At 39.3% G+C, this 19,174-nt stretch overlaps 1 protein-coding gene across 8 annotated transcripts in view; it reads right to left on the reverse strand.

Annotated features, from left to right (window-relative positions):
- Positions 1–19,174, reverse strand: part of MYO3A (myosin IIIA) — a 127,465-nt gene that overhangs the window by 22,157 nt on the left and 86,134 nt on the right. For 6 of the 8 annotated variants that reach the window (XR_010387572.1, XM_064505900.1, XM_064505895.1 and 3 more), the window contains 10 exons: positions 16,104–16,257; positions 14,910–14,998; positions 12,907–13,036; positions 12,613–12,783; positions 10,104–10,183; positions 9,385–9,462; positions 6,840–7,045; positions 4,692–4,803; positions 3,943–4,105; positions 3,210–3,296 (listed from right to left, as the gene is read on the reverse strand). Coding sequence is in view for 7 of the 8 variants with exons in the window: in XM_064505900.1 (XP_064361970.1) it covers positions 3,210–3,296; positions 3,943–4,105; positions 4,692–4,803; positions 6,840–7,045; positions 9,385–9,462; positions 10,104–10,183; positions 12,613–12,783; positions 12,907–13,036; positions 14,910–14,998; positions 16,104–16,257 (1,270 nt within the window). In the remaining variant the exon portion in view is untranslated. The remainder of the gene's footprint in view (positions 1–3,209; positions 3,297–3,942; positions 4,106–4,691; positions 4,804–6,839; positions 7,046–9,384; positions 9,463–10,103; positions 10,184–12,612; positions 12,784–12,906; positions 13,037–14,909; positions 14,999–16,103; positions 16,258–19,174) is intronic. The other 2 variants (XM_064505901.1, XM_064505902.1) reach the window with 2 other exon arrangements.

Genomic DNA, 19,174 nt, shown 5'->3' on the forward strand with positions numbered 1-19,174 from the left:
TTAGGCAACAAGCAAAGGGTATCCCAAACATATCTTAAAGGGTAACAGTATTAAACTGTTAGTGTTAAAAAAAAAAAAAAAACTGTAAGGGAGAAATAAGGAAATACAGATGGAATGGTTATTATGTTTCAGTTGAAATTATTCTGTCCCACAAAACCCTTCTGAGATTTTAGAATGCTGTAGCCATTCTACATTGGGATACAAACAAGCTCTTAGCATCTTTTTGAACTAAAGAAAATAAAGGAAGATGCAAAATGAGGCAGAAGCACAGTGCTATGGGAGTGCCTCTAGAGCAATGTGCTCCCAGCTTCATGTACCTGCTTTGCCTGGTTCAGGCAATGGATTTGATGCAAGTTCTTTCATTTCCCTGGGAAATGTCCTGATTATCAGGCTACAGAGATTATCAGACTCTTCTTACACAAGCTCAGAACTTTATTTCTTTAGCTGAACATTCACTGGATCAGAGGAAAACTGAAAATTTTATAGCTCAGCAGTTAAAGTAGACCTTGCTCATGCTCCTTCTGCAACAACTGCTTATTTAAAACGAAAAAGCCCAGCATGAAAGATGTCCGGGGGGGAAAGGAGGGAGCAGAAGATTACTGCCCCACAATAGCCAAGGTGCCCTGGGGCAATGTGGGAGGCACAACTTCAAGGTTCTGGTCTGAACCAAGAACCAAGGAAGAGGAAAGACTCAAACATGGGTCTCCCACTAGACATGTAGGTGCCTTCACTGTTACGCCAGCTGACAGTTTAAGGAGTGGGATTTAGCTCCAGATTAAGATAACTAAATTCAGGTATGTACATGAAGGTGTTTACACTTGTCCTAGGTCTCTAGGATCCATCAGGGTCAATAGAGCCTAGAGATGACTCAGTTGACTGGCTACTTGATTCAGTTGCCCACACATGGGTATCTAGTGCCATCTGAAGTGATCTAGGATAACTAAGGCATCCACATGGAGCTGGCAGATAGGACAAGACACGCAGAGAGAACAGTTGGCATCCCATATGGGATACAGCTGGAGGTCAGACAGGATAACTTAGGCAATCTCAAATGGCACTAGATATCAGTATGTGGGCAAATGAGCTGAGTGTTAGGTGCTTTAGAGTGAAAGGAAACAAGCTCCAGGCTCTGCTGACTATAAGGGGAGTTTGGGCAGCCAGATACTTTTAGACATCTACACTGAGGTGTCTTAATTAGGAACTGAATTCCATTCAGGGTGTTGTTCTAGAAATTCCTGAACTTGCAAATCTTTTCCTGATAGAAATGGGCACACTTTCACAGTGCTGTGATTTAGCCAAGTTTGCAATTTTAGCAATTCAGCACAAACCCTCTAATCCCTGACTAGATAAGAAGAACATAATGTTTTGTCAAAATACTTCTGTTGAATTCTAATTTCAAACGTGATAGCAAGACTATGGAATAGAGGATACGGTGATTTATTTATCTATTCTGAAGAGAAGGTAGAGACAAGCACTCTTACTCCCGGCTGGGAGTGCTTTATATCATAGGGAAAGGTCAAGCTCACCTAGGAGTGGGAAAGAAGAGGTAGTCTTCTTTAACACATTCATATAACTTGGTGATAGGGTTTTTTTTTTTGCTGTTGCGTTCACTACCCATACTTTGCACCATAATTTACACCAACTTGGCTTCCATTAGATGCAGTGGATCAGCATAAGAAGCACTTTGTAAAAGGGACATAAATTACATATCGATAACTGGACATAGGGTAAAGGAACCCAGATATGTATTTGAAGTAACATAGTTTGGTTTTATACTGCAGTCTGACAGGGCCTCAGAAAAGCGTAAAAAATGAAGCAGTGTGGAAACAGAATCCTTCCAAAGTTTCTTGGATTTCCTGAGCTAATTCTCATTCCATTGCCATACAAAAGCAACTCAACAGGAATAATTTTTGAAATAAATCAAGTTGCATGTCAATGGACATGTTAATACAAACTGAGTCTGATTGTTTTAAACTTATTTAGGTTTACCTCTGAAGTTTGCTGAGATCTATTACGAGATGGTAGCTGTATAAGGGTAGTTTTCAAACTGGAAGAGGAGTTTTGAATTGTTTTCTGAAATAAACACTGAAAAACACCTGTGAGCTAAGTGAAAATGGATTTCCCCCTTTTTTGGCCTCTCTTGCACTAAAAAAAATCGAAATGAAACTACAGCACAAGGAACATTGGGAAGATAACAAATAGAGCAAAGTGATAAATTCATATTTCTGCATTTGCTAAATATCCTAATATAACTGAAGAGTTTCAGATGAGTAATTATTTTTGACATCCTTCCAGATTTTATTCTGGTTTTAGATTGGATTTTACACTGGTAAAGTTCTACTGACTGCAGTGAAGTGCTCTCTAGTACACATTAAAGTTGACTTAGAGCAGTTAACAGATATATCCAACAGTGATTAAAAACCAACACTAGTGCGGGTATATCTACCCATGCAGACATACCTGAGATAGCTTAAATCTAGGTAGCCTGGGTAGTGGCAACACCAGCTTGTATTTGGGGTAGCCACCTTTGTAATTACTGAAAGCACCATGCAGGTTTGTGACACCTGTTTTTAGGCTGGTCCCTCTCTAGTAGTGCTGCTGATTTCAGAGCTAGACTAGATCTGGTTCTGGGGCTAATCTCTACAGGGAAATGGGAGACAGAAACATAGTGAGGAAAAGTGGGTGTTATACAGCATATGTCTGAGTCCAAGGTGTTTACTGCCACAGAAGAAAAGGAATATTTTGCTAGGCTGGACTGAGCATTAGCAAAGAAAGAGTCAGAGAAGTGAGTGTAATTACAGGTTATAATCTTAAATGTAACATCCGTTACTGATATGTAACAAATATATTCCTAATGCAACAGCATGCACATACATATTATATGCACATAGTGACACAAGGGACTTCAGCAGGGCCAGCTAGAATATTTAGACATACCGGACTAGGAGTGAAAAGTCTTGCTGTGGCATTACCCCAGCCCACTTCACAGCTGTGGAAAGTGCCTATACCTCTTTGAGCCATTGAGATTAGGTAATGGGGTATACTGACCCATTTCTACCACTGCCTATAAACGTAAAATAGATAAATTATGCCTAAGAAGGTGTAAATGAACATAGTCTATCAGTGTAGCTAGTTAATAGCAAAGAATCTGAGTCAATGTATTGTGTATATACACCATATTAATAGCCAGGAAAGCAAACAATTCTTACTTGCTTGAAGTCTAGTAATACATTTTTCCATTTTTTGGTTACTTTTTGCATTTGCGTATTCTTTACGAGCAACAAAACCCCTGTAAGCTGAAAAAAAGATAAGAAAAATTAAATAATCCATTAGGTTATACAAAAGGCTATAGAAATAAAAAGATTCTGGAAGGAAATACAGACCTCCATTAAAATATTCATTAAAAAATTTCAGCTTTTTTGAGCTTTGAGTTTTCAAAAGATACAGCAAACAAGGGAAAGCAATATGAAAATAAGTAAAAACTACATTTTCTGGTGAGTAAATTTGTTATGAATTAAATACAAAGCAAGAGAGGATCTAAATGTGCAATAAAACAATGCCTGAAACATATTAAAAATTTCAATTAATGATGTCTCCATCAACAGCATAATTGGTCTTTATTACCTAGGACAGTTAATACATTATGTTTTCATTGTTATATTACACAATCTTGTCAGAGCATGCCAGATATTATTAATAACAGTATCATTTATGCAATCACATCCCTCCATTGTTAACATTGCCTTTTAAATGTAAAATTGATAAACAGAACTTCAGTAAAGAGATTGTTATAACCTGGTTAACAGAAATTTTTCTTTGTAAGAACAGGTATCATCAAATAAGATGCTCTGTCAAATGTAACAGCAGAACAGAAAAATGCACATCCACCTATCAACTGTACACACATCCTAGCTTTAAGAAAAAATGTTTTTAAGCTATTACCTGACTGTATTTTAATAGCACTTTGTTCCCTTTGTTCCTTTAGCTTTTTGTATCTCCTTGAACCCAGCCACCCTCTGACATAAGCTTGAATCAAAATAATCATGTCCACTGTCTCCTTTCGCATTAAATTCAGCTGCTCCACGTGATAGTATTTGAGGAATACCTTAAAAAGAGTAAGCAAAGAAGCAGTGGTTTTGGTTAATGTGGCTTAGACAGACTTGCTCTCCCAGTCCCTGCATTTCCTCAATCCATTTAACACCAACAAGAATTATAAGCTGGTTTCAAATGAAGATGACATCCTTTAGTAGTATTATCTAAAGCATCATTTTTGTTAAAGATAAAAACAATTTGATTGCTTGTGGTACTATTTTACCTTACTCTCCCCTTCAGCATCCTTTATTGGTCCCTGTTTATTTATGCTTTCACTGAAAGACAACTTGAGGCTGTAATTGTAAGTTGATTTTCAAGAAGAAGGGGTCCACAGTTTTGCTAACTTCACAAATCTGATGTATGTTACATAAGTGTGATCCAAATCTGGAACCTTCAACTTTCCTGCTTTCCAATTTTAAACATAAGGTGCTGTTTATTTATATATCAGTGAGGAGTACTCAGCAAAATGTTGTGTGGGTTTTTTTTTGTTATCAGTATAGACCAATGGCTACCTCAATCATATGCATGAGAAAACAAACTGTCTTGTAAATTAACAGTCACATATAATAATAATACAGTTACAGTATATAAAAAATTACTTTAGTTTTTCCAAGAACCCAGTTGTCAAGGCGAGCTTTTTCCAAGATGGCAGCACAGGTTTCTGGGCTGACTGGAGGATCATCATTTGTTTTGTAACAGATAAGGTAATACCTAAAGACAAATATTGGATTCTTTATTCCATTAACACTAAGCAATAGATACAAATACATTTAAATCATTCATTTAAATAAGTAAAATAGCTGCATGAAAGAAAACAGTACTGAAAAGAACAAAACCATGTACTAAAAAAATTGCTGTGATTTATATACAGTACTAAGAAACTCAGTTAAAAGTGGATGAGTGACATTTTGCACACCCTGGAGGGTTGCTTAATTCTGCAACAACACTGGAAGGCTTTTCAAAAGTGGGCAATCCAACTGGGGTAGTTTGCCAGTTTGCTGCGTTCACTCTGCATACTGTGAAAGGGATTTCAGTGACAAAAGAAAAGTATTTCTGAAGATTTGCAGCTTAAATTAGCTTATTTCATATCTACCTTGCGCTAGACCCATCTACGCTTTTGGTTGTTACTGTCAGTGAGATGCATCCCAGCTCTTGTTACCTGCTTGGAATCAGCTTTGTGAATATATGTAAGCATTTAATTTAGCAGACTGATTTCTCAGAACTAACTTTAACTGGAAAAACAGGTCAGGATGCTCATACATAAAAATTACCCACAACATACCAGCTCAGCTAGTGGGTAGGATGGTTCTTGTGCATTCCAGGGCTTTCCAGAATCCTCCATTACAAAATTAACCCTACTTACCTTGCTTTTTAATTCAGCAAAATTATGTGAATACCATTATGTACACTTCCTGACACTGTATTCTGTTTTTTTTTTTCTTGTTATTCAGCCTATATATGCAAAGCTGGGATGGTAAAGACATTAAATAAGGACAAATTTCCTCACAGGATAATAACAAGATAGACAATGCTGATTCCTGCATTATCACCACCAAGTCCTGCAGCTACTTCTTCTTCTTCTTTTTTTTTTTTTTTAACTACACAATGTATTGGCTTATTTTCATTCTAACAAAACAACTCTACCACTATTCCAGGTCTACCTATAATTCTCAATTATTAAAAGAAGAGACAGGAAGATAGCTATTTAATAAAACCCCTTTTTGTGTGGGGGTCATATCCCCAGTGCTGGAGATCTGCACAGCCCCAGTGCAGTCAGGGGCACATTCTCTGGAGAGCTTCCCCACAGTGTTCACTGATTTCCTCTCTTTTACCTGAACATTAAAAATTTTGATAGAAAGCAGCAACCAAAAGCCACAACACAACTCGGTACACTGATAACTACCTTTTCCTATGTAGCACTTTTCTGACACAGTAATAGCTCCATCAGCACTCTTGCCAGACACAATGCCATCAAACTATCACTTTGTTCTTCCCTTCCCTCCCTTGGCATCTGCAGCACTGTGCTGCTAGCTGTCTGTTTCCAGCACCACTACTTTTAAGAGCTTCTGTCTGAATGGGTGCCACTTGCTTGCTCCTTCCTGGTTTTGATCCCTGTTCCATAAATCTAAGTTCTGATTCAGGCAAATGTTGAATTTCTTTGTTTGTAAACGACAAATACAGTTTAAGTGCTCAATATTAATTTTTGGAGGTGGACGGAGAAGAGGTAGTTAACGAGATTATAAAATCATAGCAAGTTCATTACGTTTCTTAACAAATGACTAATATTTAGAAATTGTATTTTAAACAGAACTACGCACTTAATGAACTTTTCAGCCCTAAATTAGCAATAACAAATTATCATCTGCCCCTGGAGAACCGGATGCTGCACTGTGCTGAACAGTGCTAGAGAAACTGTGGTGCTCTTGCTCCAAATTCTCTGCTTTAATTTAAAGTGTTAGATTTCTAACCTCCAAATCTTTCCAACTCTAAACAAGGCAATTCTTACCCAAATGCACAGGGAGCCTGAAACAATCATCCTGAGATGCACCATCTTTCCCTGTCAATCCCAAAGGGGTCACTAATCTTGTGCCTGAACTATTTTGTCTTTCTCATTCAGTTTGTAATGTTTGTCACAGAAAATGTCTTTACATTTTTTCTTTAAAGATCATACCAAAGACAATGCTGATGCTCTGCAGACACTGAGCAACAATGAAAACAGAAAAAGGCACTTCTTCACACCAATGTACCGTTTTATGAAGTTAGCGAAGAGTATACGGTGTGAATAACCCTGTCTTCGAATTCTTGCTGTCTCCAGAATTCCTGTGTAACGCAGCTGAACCAACACTTTTTCTTTATCAAACTTGTTTGCCTGTCGGTCGTTGTTTGGCTTGATGCACCTGACGAAATGAGGCTGGCCGACGACCATTTTGGATAACAAGTCCATCAGAGAATACTGAAAGAAAGTCACAAGGTATCTGCCACCCAGATATTCATAAAACCTGCAGGTAGGTCCACATGTATCTGAAATTTTCTTTTACATGAGCACAACCTTGTACCCATTTGTATTTCAGTAAGGTGGTACTTTAGTGGTGAATGAAGTAAATGGCCCAACAGCAATTATAGCTGTGATGTGGTATCCAAGTAACAGGGTATATACTACTCGAGAGAAACACTGACCGCAAATGGATACAAGTATCAAATTCCACCCGGTACATTCTCACAACCTGTAATAATTTGTGGTACTGCCAATAATTGAACACCAGCTTTGTTTCTGGAAGCAGCAGTATCTTTCATCACCGCTCTAAAAATTGATCTACTTTTTGAAAGTTCCCTTGATGACCAGTTGATATAACAGCAGCTGCTGGGCTGGGTCTGCCACACCAGGTCATATCAAGCAGTACATTTAGCAACTGGAAACATGGCACACTAGAGCGCAACTGAAATCTGAGTACAGGTGCAGAAGTGGGAAGGGTTAAATGAATAATATTTTTAAAAACATACCCCTCATTCTCCTGTTGTTGAAAACACACACATACATGAATGCACATTTTATGCCCAATACTGAAGACAGGGAATGAGTAAGTGTTTTGGACAATCACATCTGGATTGGAGCGTGCATCAGTGACTGAACCGTATTAGTAACAGTGTTACTGTTAAATGCTGTCAGATCTGATCAAAGGACTGTCCCTGAAAGCTCTCCACCTTTCCCAGATGTATCAGCTGGCTTAATATGTGACAGAAATTCTCCTTACAATTTTTGCTTTTCTTTGAGTCTTGTTAGGTAATCACAATCCACCTTTTTTTTTTTTTTTTTTTTTTTTTTTCCTGTTGTGACAGATTCCCATCTAAGGATGGGAAGTTGAAGAGCAACAAGGCAGTAAATATCACCAGACCGGAAGAAACTAAAGCCAGCCCAGAAGAGGGTCTGCTTAAACTGCTCTGGTCCAGCACATCCTGTTCATCATATAGGCTGACGGTGATACTATAGCTGCCCTGCCAGGAGGAAACCTTTGAGGAGGGCAAAACTAGAAATGCACATCACAATTCAAAAGTTTTACTTTTCCTACCTCACCAGGGTACCAGCCTAGCAGAGGGGATGCAATTTGTAGCTCCCCATGCCAACTGAGGTGAATTTGGCTGCAAACAATCTCGACGTGTGTTTTGTAAAATTGCTTTGTGGAAGGATCTTACTAAAATACAAAGGAAGAGACTTATTCCTCAAGATTCAACCTGACTCAACAGAAAAAAGCAACCAGGAGGTAATGCTGTTCAGCAGTAGGTTAGATACATGAAACTAGTGTAGGACGTCAAGAGCCATATGTTTCCTGTTAAAATGTGCAATTCCATTATGGACAGACGCTGCATTGTGCAGCAAAGTGCTTAATTAGTTTCTCCACTGCTGTGGCAATGGAACTCAAGTAGGACAGGCTAATATATCCATTTTTTAACCATTTTTAATCTGGGGTGGCAGATACTTTTCTCAGCCACCCATAGATTTCTGCACATGAGTAATCCAGTGGGGTTGAGGATGAATCCTTCATTAAGAGAATTAGCTAGCATGATCTGGACAGGGGTTTCCATTACATAAAATAATAATTTAAAAGTGCAAATATAATTAATCCCACTTGCTGCATCTGATGATTGATAGATTTGTTGGCAATACACTGAAGCACAGACATTACCTGTGCCACCTCTATGTTATTGCTGGAAGATATGGGTCAACGGGAGTTGGAAATTCAGAACTGAGCTGCGCTGAGCCAACTCTGTGCCTCACTGCAGAGAAAAGAATGCTCTTCATAGCTGTTTTCTATGGCAGGACCAAGCAGCACAGCCAGTGCTAGGGAAAGCTGAAGAAGAGCCACAGGGATTGACTCAGAACAGCCTCTAGACTGGTGACCATCAAGATCTTCTTCTGGAGCTCCGGCTCTAAATTAACTTCGGCCTCTTGCTTCCAAAACTCTTAAGGAAATGTCATACCACTAATCTCCAACCTCTCTTTATCTCCCCTTCAGGAAAAGCAGGTAAGTGAAAGCGAAGTTTAGTATTGATCATTCTGCACCATCATGACAGAAATGTGGCTGTGTAACTGAGTCCAGTTAAAGGTGGGGCATAACAGTCTCCTCTAGACCTTTATATCATATGGACTGCTGTACCATATATGCAGTTCACAAACTCTAAATGGATCTCTGTTGACCTTAAGTGCCTGGACAGAAGGACAGGTAGGTTTCAAAGGTGAAGGAATAACTATTCATTCCACTCTAGAAAAATTTATGAAAAAATCTGGTATCTTACTCTAAAATAAGAAGCGACTGTCTGTGTTCTCATACTGGTTGTCTCTCTTGGATGATGTCCGGTATCTCCAGTTTCATTCTACACAGATCAAGAAAGAAAATGACACCTTATTTCTACTGAGCCTGTAGTGCTCTTTCCAACACCACAACAAAGCGCCCCTCAGAGAACATCATTAATAAAAAAAAGTATTCTAAACTGCAAAAGTTACTGCATGATCACTAGCACAAAGTTGTTACATCAGTACATTACATTACTTTGCTACATAGTATGCAAACAACCACACACAGAGGACACAATTTGATAACTGAACATCTAAATAACTGCCACAAATAAGCTGACGTGGTCTGAGGCAATGTCTGAGGTCCTGTCTGTAGTTTCAGCACCACTGTTCTTTCAGTAGTTCTCTACAGAACATGACTATACTCCACACCAATATTTTAATCTCTCTTTTTGCTACCACAATACAGTTAGGAAGTAATCTTTTTTTTTCTGACGTTGTTATAAAACTACAGCCAGAAAGAAGGGAAATGTTAGTTTTTTACCTCACGGAAGGAATATGAATTGCACAACACAAAGATATCCAGCTAAACAGAAAAGAAAATAGGAGAGGGAGAAAAACCAAGGAAGGGGTTACTTGCTTACTTTTAGTAGCAATAACAGTATTGCCTTTCTAGTTTAAATTAGAGTTCAATGTAGAACCATGAAATCAGTTTTCTTACCTTAGTACGACTGATTGATTTCTGTGGGGTCCACATCTGGTAACTGATTGTAGTTTTGCTTTTAGTGTGTGCCAGGTTACCTATAGGAAGATGAAAGAAAGCAACCTACCAAAATGCTTAGATCTCATTTATACTACATAGAACCACACTATTCAAGCCCCCAATGTAACCATTTGACTACAAGGATTCCTGGCTTTTCCTGAGTATGTCCTTATTTCCCCTTTCACCCTTGGGCTGGAATGAGCTCTGAAGAAGTTGCACGAAGATGAAACACGGGCTGTATTTTTCCTCTTTCAGCACTTATGTCACCTACTAAAGCAAAAAAATAAATAAGTACACTGGTGCAAAAAATAAGAAAGATACATCTTATAGCACCCACACTCTTTTACTCTAAGGATGGCTTTGTACTAGCCTAGTTAGCAATTATGGCTTAAAATGGGGACAAATGAAATTTATTTCCACTTTAAGGCCCTTTTTTACTAACTCTATTTATAAATGGTATAAATTAGTATACATGAAAATCAATCTCTATGGCTACACACATAGTAGCTAATAAAATGAGCTAGAACCCTTCTCCAGCCCTGAGGGCAAGTGGCATAGGATGACTCAAGTCTATACAGCTAAACTCTATATTTTCCGCCTCTTCTAATCTCCCAGTAAAAATAGGGATGTCTCCTTCCACAGAGCTTGCTGGAAACCATCTCTGGCCTGTGCTTTCTCCTGAACCATGCCCAGGCATTTCTGGGAGAATTCTAGCTGACATGGACCATAACTGTCCCAGGGAGGTATGCCAACTATTAACCAGAATGGGCAATCACATAGCAGTGTTTCAGCTACCGTTCACTGTCCCTACTTTGTTTACTAGCATAGACTTAGTCTTATGACTCCAACACTGGGAGTCAAGTAAGTCAAGTAATATTCTTACTATAATGACGTGAAGGACTAGGTGCATTGGAGTGGTTTATGCAGACACCGGTTTTCTGAAGGAACAGTGATAGCACTTCTGAGCTTTATACAATGTCATTTTATGTTGATAAAACCACAACTATTGCTGCACGCTGCCATTGCTTCTGCTACTAACATAACACCTCTGGAATCCCACTGTACACTGTGAGACCCTGTAACCTCTCTGTGCTTAGCTATTACCCGTAACAGGTGGACAAGACTTGGATGAACAGTTGCAAGTATAATGCATTGCCAGCTAGAGTGCCATGTATTATGTGATGACATCAAGCACTGAAAACTCCCTGGGCTTAACTGAGTATCACAGAGTGGGAAGGAAAGAAAGAGGATTACTCACACCTAACTTCAGCTATCTGAAAGTGAGGTGTCTACAGGATCCCAGCATATTCAGTGGAGACAGGCACCTTCAGAAGAGTTTTATCCCATCCTGAGAGAAACACCTGAGATGGGCAGGATGGGCTGCACTCTGGATATGTTTCTAACTTTCCACTGATTCTAGATGAATAACTTAGACCAGAGACCTAACTTTTAGTTGGCTACACCGGGATGGGCTGTGACCAGTTTTGAAAGCCCACACATGGCATATGATAATGTTTAAAAAGAAGACTAAAATAACTTTCAGAGTTACATTGCAAAACTTTACTTAAGACTTGTGATCAGTTCTTGGGACCATGCGGATCCTGAACTTGCTCCAAATAAGTTATTGTTTAGTACCTTAGCAGACATTAGCAAGTCAAAAGGTTCAGGGAAGCATGTTGTGCTCAGTGTTTTCCCAAGAGTATTGACTTAAAGCATACCTTTAAGACCAAATCTTGCATTCCAACAGCTAAGCTCCCTTTGTGAAGAGTAGGGGCTTTGCCAAAACCTCGGTTACTGTAAGGTATGATAATATTTTAGAGAAATTTCCATTAGGCTCCTTCAGTTTAGCCTTCCTGTTCTACTGCAAGTACATCTCCCATGTAATTGTACAAGAAAGTAAAGTTCTAAAGCGCCTGTTTTACAGTATCAGTGCCCATCACACTGGGAGCAAAACAACACAATAACAAATAAGCCCTGCCTGGCTGTAATACATATAATATAATAGCAGCACTTACTGGGGCACTACTTAACTTCATGGTAGAATTTATAGAGCGAACACAAATGATGTTTGCCATCTAGATTTTTCTCATTGTAAGCAGACTTACCCATCAACCTAAAAAGGCAGGTAGGACACAGTGCAAGGAACCTGGTTCAACAAAGGTGCAACTTTAGATAAGAATAATTTTGGTAGAGCCAGTCATATTCATTCTCCCCGCTTAAGAATTCTCTGAGGAAGGGAAAAACCTAAGTCCTCAAATCCAAACTTGGCCTCAGCTCATTACTAGGACCCCATCAGTTTCCTACTGTAAAGGACTGAGAGACTAGGGAAAGAGAAGAGTGTCTCCTTGCTCTACGCATTAGATGTTAGGAGCCCCAGCCTTGATTTTCTGCTACTTCAGAGAGAGGTTGCACTGAGACAAAACAGGCAACTTGCATGTGTGCCATCCAAAAAGGGCCAGCAACTTACCTGAGCCTTTCTGTCCAATCCTCAACTCAAGTGATGCACTCCACTCCCTGTCCCGCTCCCCTACCATGAAGAGGGGACCCTGAAAGGAGCCTCTACCACTTCCTTTGCACTTGACCAGACCAATCCCTCCCCTGCAGCTTGAGATGGCAGGGGCTCCATTCTGTATAGATTCTAGGGTTGGAAAGTTAAGCCACAAAGTGTATAATATCATCAATAAATGGTCATATGAAACCCAACAGCGGTCAGCACAAAGGCTAGAGAAGGAGAACAGAAAGATTACCACAATAGCAATACCTGTTTTTGTAAGAGGATGGGTTACTAACTGTCGTATCAGATTGTTTTCAGATGATCGGAGTAGCAGCACAATATCAGCTGGCAGGGTATCTCTATTTTTGGCTAGGAATCCACTTGCATTATACAGAACCTGTTTAAAAAGTGCATTTAGGCATCTTCTGGGCTTTTGAAATATAAGTGTAGATTTAAGCACTCTGACATGGCTTGTAACATATCAAGAGGCACAAACAGGTTTTCAGCCATGAGGCTCTCTCTCTCTCTTGCAGTCTTGCTTTCTGTCACTGGAAGTTTTAACTTTTTAATACTGAGGACCAGTATGATGCAGATCACTAAAAGCAAATCTATTAGCCCAAAGTAGCTTGAAACATTAGGGAAAACCTAATGCAGATGTGTTAATAATAGCTTTAGCCAGTATGTACTTATCACAAGAACAAGGGTGCTATAGTACTCCATTACACCAATACAGGTGTTAATGCACAATTAACAATGTACTTGCTTTCAGTTATATCACACAGGACTACTGATGTGATTGTGCAGTCTTTCTGGCCCATTCAGATTGTGCTGTACTAGACACAGGACTTAATATCTCTTCCTAGAGATCTCTGTATTAATTACAGTGGAAGTTTTCAATATCACAAGCTGCACCCTGGCAAATGAAATCTCTCTAAAAATTGCCTGGAATGGTGTACCTAACTCAAAACATACCTCTAGGGATCTATCTCAATGATGCCTTAAAGGACCCACATATAAAACTGTGTCAGTTTTGAGATGTTACTTTTCAAGAGAGATTTGTATTATTTCTAGAGAGTCTGAGAGGGGGAGGGAAAGGGCAATGAGAGTGATCCATGGCAAAGAAAATCTGACCTGTGAAGAAGGGTAGAAGATACTGGCATATTTAATTTAGGGGGGAAAAAAACCCCCCAAACCCAAAGAGTAACAGTCTTAAATTACAAAAAGGATTGCAAAGGAAGAGGAAATAAATTGTTCTCCAGGTCCACACTAAACAGGACTAGAAGTAATGAACTTAAATCACAGCAGTGGAGATTTAAGTTGGACAGTAGGAGAAACTTCCTGATGATAAAGCTTTTTGAACAGTGCAAAGGGCTGACTGGGCGCTGGTAAAATTCCCATCTTCCATGGTTGATATCAAGAAGGGTATAGGTAGAGCTGGCTGCCTGCTTCTCAGCAGTGAGCTATGCCACATTTGTGAAATGTAATCAGCTGGAGATGAGGTTCAGAGGAGTTAGTGCAGGCCTTCTGTAGCTGGCTGTCTTGTATAAGGGCAAGTTATCATCCATCAGCAATAGGTGGTATCTTGCCTCTTTCCAGGCCAGCTGCTGCAGCACTGCACAGGCACAGCGTAGTTTCCTGTGTGAGACAGCAATGCCCACTCCATACTCCTTAGAAGAGCTCAAAAGTAGCTGGGAGCTCCTGTTTCCACAAGGCAAGGTACAGGTGATCAGGAGTATCTTGCCTTAGTGCATCAGCAACTCCTAGCTCCTCCTGAGTGTATGAAGGCAAAACACCTTGTACAGGAGGGCAAGACTGCTGAATAAATGTAAGAGAAAGCAGGGCATGCACTACCTGGCTGACGACAAAGGAAGGAGTTGAGAACTAAGGCAGATGGGGCAAAGGAGGTAGGGTTTGTGGTAAAAGGGAAGAAGAATGGATCCTGATTTGGAGCAGTGGCTACATGGCACAAGGCTTTGAGGAACTAGGTGGAGGGGCAGAGGGATGCATTACATAATCATGATTTTTGGTTCTGTTGAAATACAGTCAGTTTATTTACTTCATGGCCTTTAAGCAAAACATGCTCCATTACTTTTTTTTGTGTGATGGAAAGTAACTTTTCAATTTGCTTTTGAGGTGTCGGGCACTGCCAACTTTTCCACCTCAGGTTTGAATAGATGAATGTTGGGAACCAACATTGGTATAACTGACCTCTTACATTCCCTTCCAGCCCTGTGATTCCACAATCCCCAACTAATAGTTTGGTCTCTTACCTTTCCTGCATAATGATAAATCCCAAAGGTTAGATCTACTCTTTTGGGTCTCCAAAAATATTTTGACTTCAAATTATCTTCAAATTTTTCTGAAAGGAAATACACAGTTTATCTTACTGGCATCACTGTACAGTAATTGTGCTCTGAAGGTGAATTCCTCTAAGGATATTGCCTGGTTTCTCAGACAAATGCAGTAGCACAAAACAGACTCTGATGTTTTTAAAAAGAACGGTACCATGATGGTCTTGTAATAAAAGGCACTGTATGGAGAATATAGGGGCTCTTGGATCAGTCACTTTGTACCAATCTTTTTGTGTGTCATCTCAGAAAATCATTTGCCTAAGCTTTTGGTTTTCACATATAAAACACGGTAGTAATCCTTCCTACCACACTTGGAAATGGTGAGAAAACATTTAGTAATTGGTTGAGGTGATCAGTTCAAGAGTTCAAGATCAGTTCAATATGAGGGTAGATAGACAACAAGCTCATATAACTGCTGTAGCATGGACATAAAAAACTTCTGTTATTGGGTGTTGTTATTGGCTTTGTGACTAGATGTTGGTTAAAATTCTCATCTGACACTTTGCACATTGGAAAATAAAAAAGGATTCATCCACACAGAAATCCCACTAAAATAATTAAATCAACTGTAACTGAGACTACTTCATCAGCACTGAAATATTCAGGATCCAAATTATAACATATTTAGGTGTTTTACTTATAATTTTTGTGTAGAAAAGCCTGGAAACATGAATTGCTGAAAGGCAGTGAGGATCAAGTTCACTGCCATTATCTTTACAGAGTCCCAAAACTCTTGCTTAGATATGGTCCAACAAAAATCTCAGAGCTGAACACGACGCATCTTTGAAAACAATGTTCCTGGCGTATGCACCTAGAGCTTTAACTAAGTTTGATCCCTGTTTTTCAAGCCTTGCAGCTAAAAATTTCTGAGGGTAAGAGAGTTCAAAACCTGGATCAGCAGCTTAGGTTCATTTGTACTCTTGTATGTACACGTTTCTTGTATCAACTTCAGGAATGCATCAACTCTGCATCCATGCCTCCCTGAAATGTACTGTGAAACTGGAATACGGGCTCATTGAAAACACAACTCGCATATACCCTAAACTGAAGTCACTAAACCAAAATCTCACAGGGAGGCATTCTGTGGCATTAGGAAATAAACCATACACTTACCTACAAGTGTCTGATCTGTTGCTTGTGGGAATCGACTTTCCTCATCCAGCAGGGACAATAAACCCATTGGTTTCTGCAGGAACATATCTAAGAGAGGCCTGTTGTCCTCATATTCTATAACTCTTGCATCAACACCTTCATATAGATACTCATTCTGTAGCAAGTGACAAAAAGCACATTTTGTCCATGTACACAGAACCACTTCAGAATATAATTTACAAACTGTCAATTGTACAGAATTAAAACTACATTAAGAAACTATGCCAAGGGGCTAAAAACATCACAGTTTTGCAGAAACAAATGTCAATTGTGATGTGTCACACTGCTGAACTACACATTTTAATTTGCCTTTGGATATATAAGTTCTTCTTGCGGCATATTTGGTAAAGATGCTTCAAATGAATATGCAAGAATAAACAAAAACAGAGCTGAAGAACATTAAGTATAGTGTTTGCAGATGGAGACCTCAGTGTCTATTTACTTTCCTGGTCTGCAGTGTAAAAAATATTTATTAATCATTTGGAGCCATGTTTACATTCCCAATTCATTGCTCGGCTTTACTTCATGTACAGTGGCCAAAACTTGCAAAAGTGACCACAAGATTACAGAGGCCTCAACTGCTCGATCCCTATTCTCAAACACCTGAAAAAGCTCTTATGTTGAGAAGAACGGTGCCCACATTTTCTAAACATTAAGGCAATAGAAATTGTCTCAGGCTGGCCACTACATCTTCACTCCTTTTAAAAAAATAGGGAGAGGTGTACAGCATGATTAAAAATCAATACAGAACCTTTTCTTTAGTGGGGGGGTTGCTGAAGACTGCAAATACCTTTGGCTTCTTGCGAGGCTGAGAAAAACCTAATAACAAAAACCGTTCACTGTGTGTTGCAATGGTTCTAGTTTGAAAATCATTAAAAATTATACTTGAGGAATACGAAAAGGACTTTCTTTAATCCTTTGGGGAAACAGAGGCAGGCATAGATTTATCAAGAGAAGAGGATATAAGGGCTGAAGCCCCTCCATTATTTTTGCCTAGGTTATGTAACGCAATAGCAGTTATTCACTGCACTATGCTCCCACATACGCCATGGTTGCCTCTAGTACGGTGCAGGCTGCTCCCTACAATATCAAACTCACAATTAAGCCTTTTGTTTTACTTTAAAAATCAACCCTCTTCCAAAAGATAAACTCTTTCATCTCTTTTCTATTTATAAAAGTACTGTATTAATATATGATGTAACATCACACTTGTGTTGTCCTGAATTCATTGTAAATAGTGTCATAAATATGACTGATGGCTAATATTAATGAGTTCAAAGACCTCTAACCTAGGAAGACTGCTCCTTATGTGTCATTTACTTGAATCTGAATGCAAGTCAGGGGTGAGTGAAGAAAACAACACACCATGTGTTTGGAAAAGCAGTTAACTGCATAAAACAGAAAATGTTCTCAGATCTCATACTGCTTCATCTCTAAGTCAGAGAGAAACAGCGAAAAAAAATATCAAAAACACTGTCCTGGAAATAGAGGGCCAAATAAATACATCTGCTAATCCATTTGAAAGAGAACACAAAATATATACCTAAATTTTTCTACTATCCAGACTTACATAATTTCTCAAGCCACTCTTAACTCTAAGGATAGACTATGACTCCGTCTATGTGCCCACATAGACAGTAAGCAGTAAGAATTTCTCTTACAGTCCCACACAGGCTCCCCATCTTGGGCACGTGAAATGTCCACCTATGTCCCCCCTGGAGCAGCGGACATGTGGGGTTTTGTTTTTCACTTTAATCAATGATCTGAGTAGCAAGGAAAGACAGGAGAGTAATAAATGCATCGCTGATATAGGCAAGAAGTTAATTATAGTGGAAGGGAAGGGAATGAGTCTATGTTATCTCCTGAAGATAGCACCGAAGCAGAGGCAGCTTTACTGAGGGCTATAGCTCTACTGACACACAGATGGTTCATTGGTTCATTCATGAAACCAGCTGTTACTGCTTAAGATTATCAAGAGTACACTTAGGAGTGGGAAAAAGGAACTCTGGTTGAATCTATCAGGAAACAGTGTTTCTGTGACACTGACACATGCTCAAACAAGCTCTCACAGACAACACAATTAATGATTAACTTCTTCGAACTTTAAATGCTTGTGAGAGAGGCTGGTTAAGCATGCTGAGAGAAGTCTTCCCTGAGACTGAGAGGAGCTCTCTAATAGCTGCACTGCACTGCAACAGCAACGTGTGCTCCCCTTCCCTCCACTGCCAATGCACAGGGCCTGACCTTCAAGCCTTGAAGCTACATGACCATTCAGTCTTTTGTGTCTGTATCATGACCACTAAATGGCGTGTCAGTGCTGACAGTCCCTGCAATGCTAACATCTGCCTGGCAGGACAGGGAATGGGCTCCCTTCATCACTGGCCATGGGCTCCTGGAGGACGGCTGATAACCAAGCCTTCCAGGCACCACTGTGACAGATGACTCAGAAATAGGAGATACCATATTACATTTTCTTATGCAATGCCAGTCTCCAACCATCGTATTATGATATGAGAAGCAAGAAGAAAAACCTTCATGATGCACATCATGAAATTGTAATGAGATAGATCCTACTTGAATTAATAAGGTGAATCAGCTATAGGATGCTGTAATCCCCAATGAAGTTTTATGACAAGAAAGCTCCTTAAAATAACAGTGTCTCACTGAAATTCTAAAACATAATCCACTAGACAGTGTTCCTACAGATGGGAAGTCAAAAGGAATGACTGAATTATACTGATACTTGGCCTCCTATCTCATCTCAGTATCACATGGTGCCTTTTCAGTCTTTTCAGATCAAAACTAGCATTAGCTTGTGCAAACTGGTTTCACTTACTAACAAAAGAATTATTAAATGCATTAGCAAATTATCTTCATGCTTACTAAAAAAAAGTAATGGCATTTTGCTGAGAATGTGGTATGATGCCTCTCTGGTTTAAATGGAAACTTTGGAGACTTACTCGGAGTGAACCTTTTAAAGCTTGAAGTAGAAGATTAAATTGTCAAGATGAATGTAAAATAAACATTGCAAG

This window comes from Dromaius novaehollandiae, chromosome 2 (genome assembly GCF_036370855.1).
Source record: "Dromaius novaehollandiae isolate bDroNov1 chromosome 2, bDroNov1.hap1, whole genome shotgun sequence".
NCBI lineage: Eukaryota > Metazoa > Chordata > Aves > Casuariiformes > Dromaiidae > Dromaius > Dromaius novaehollandiae.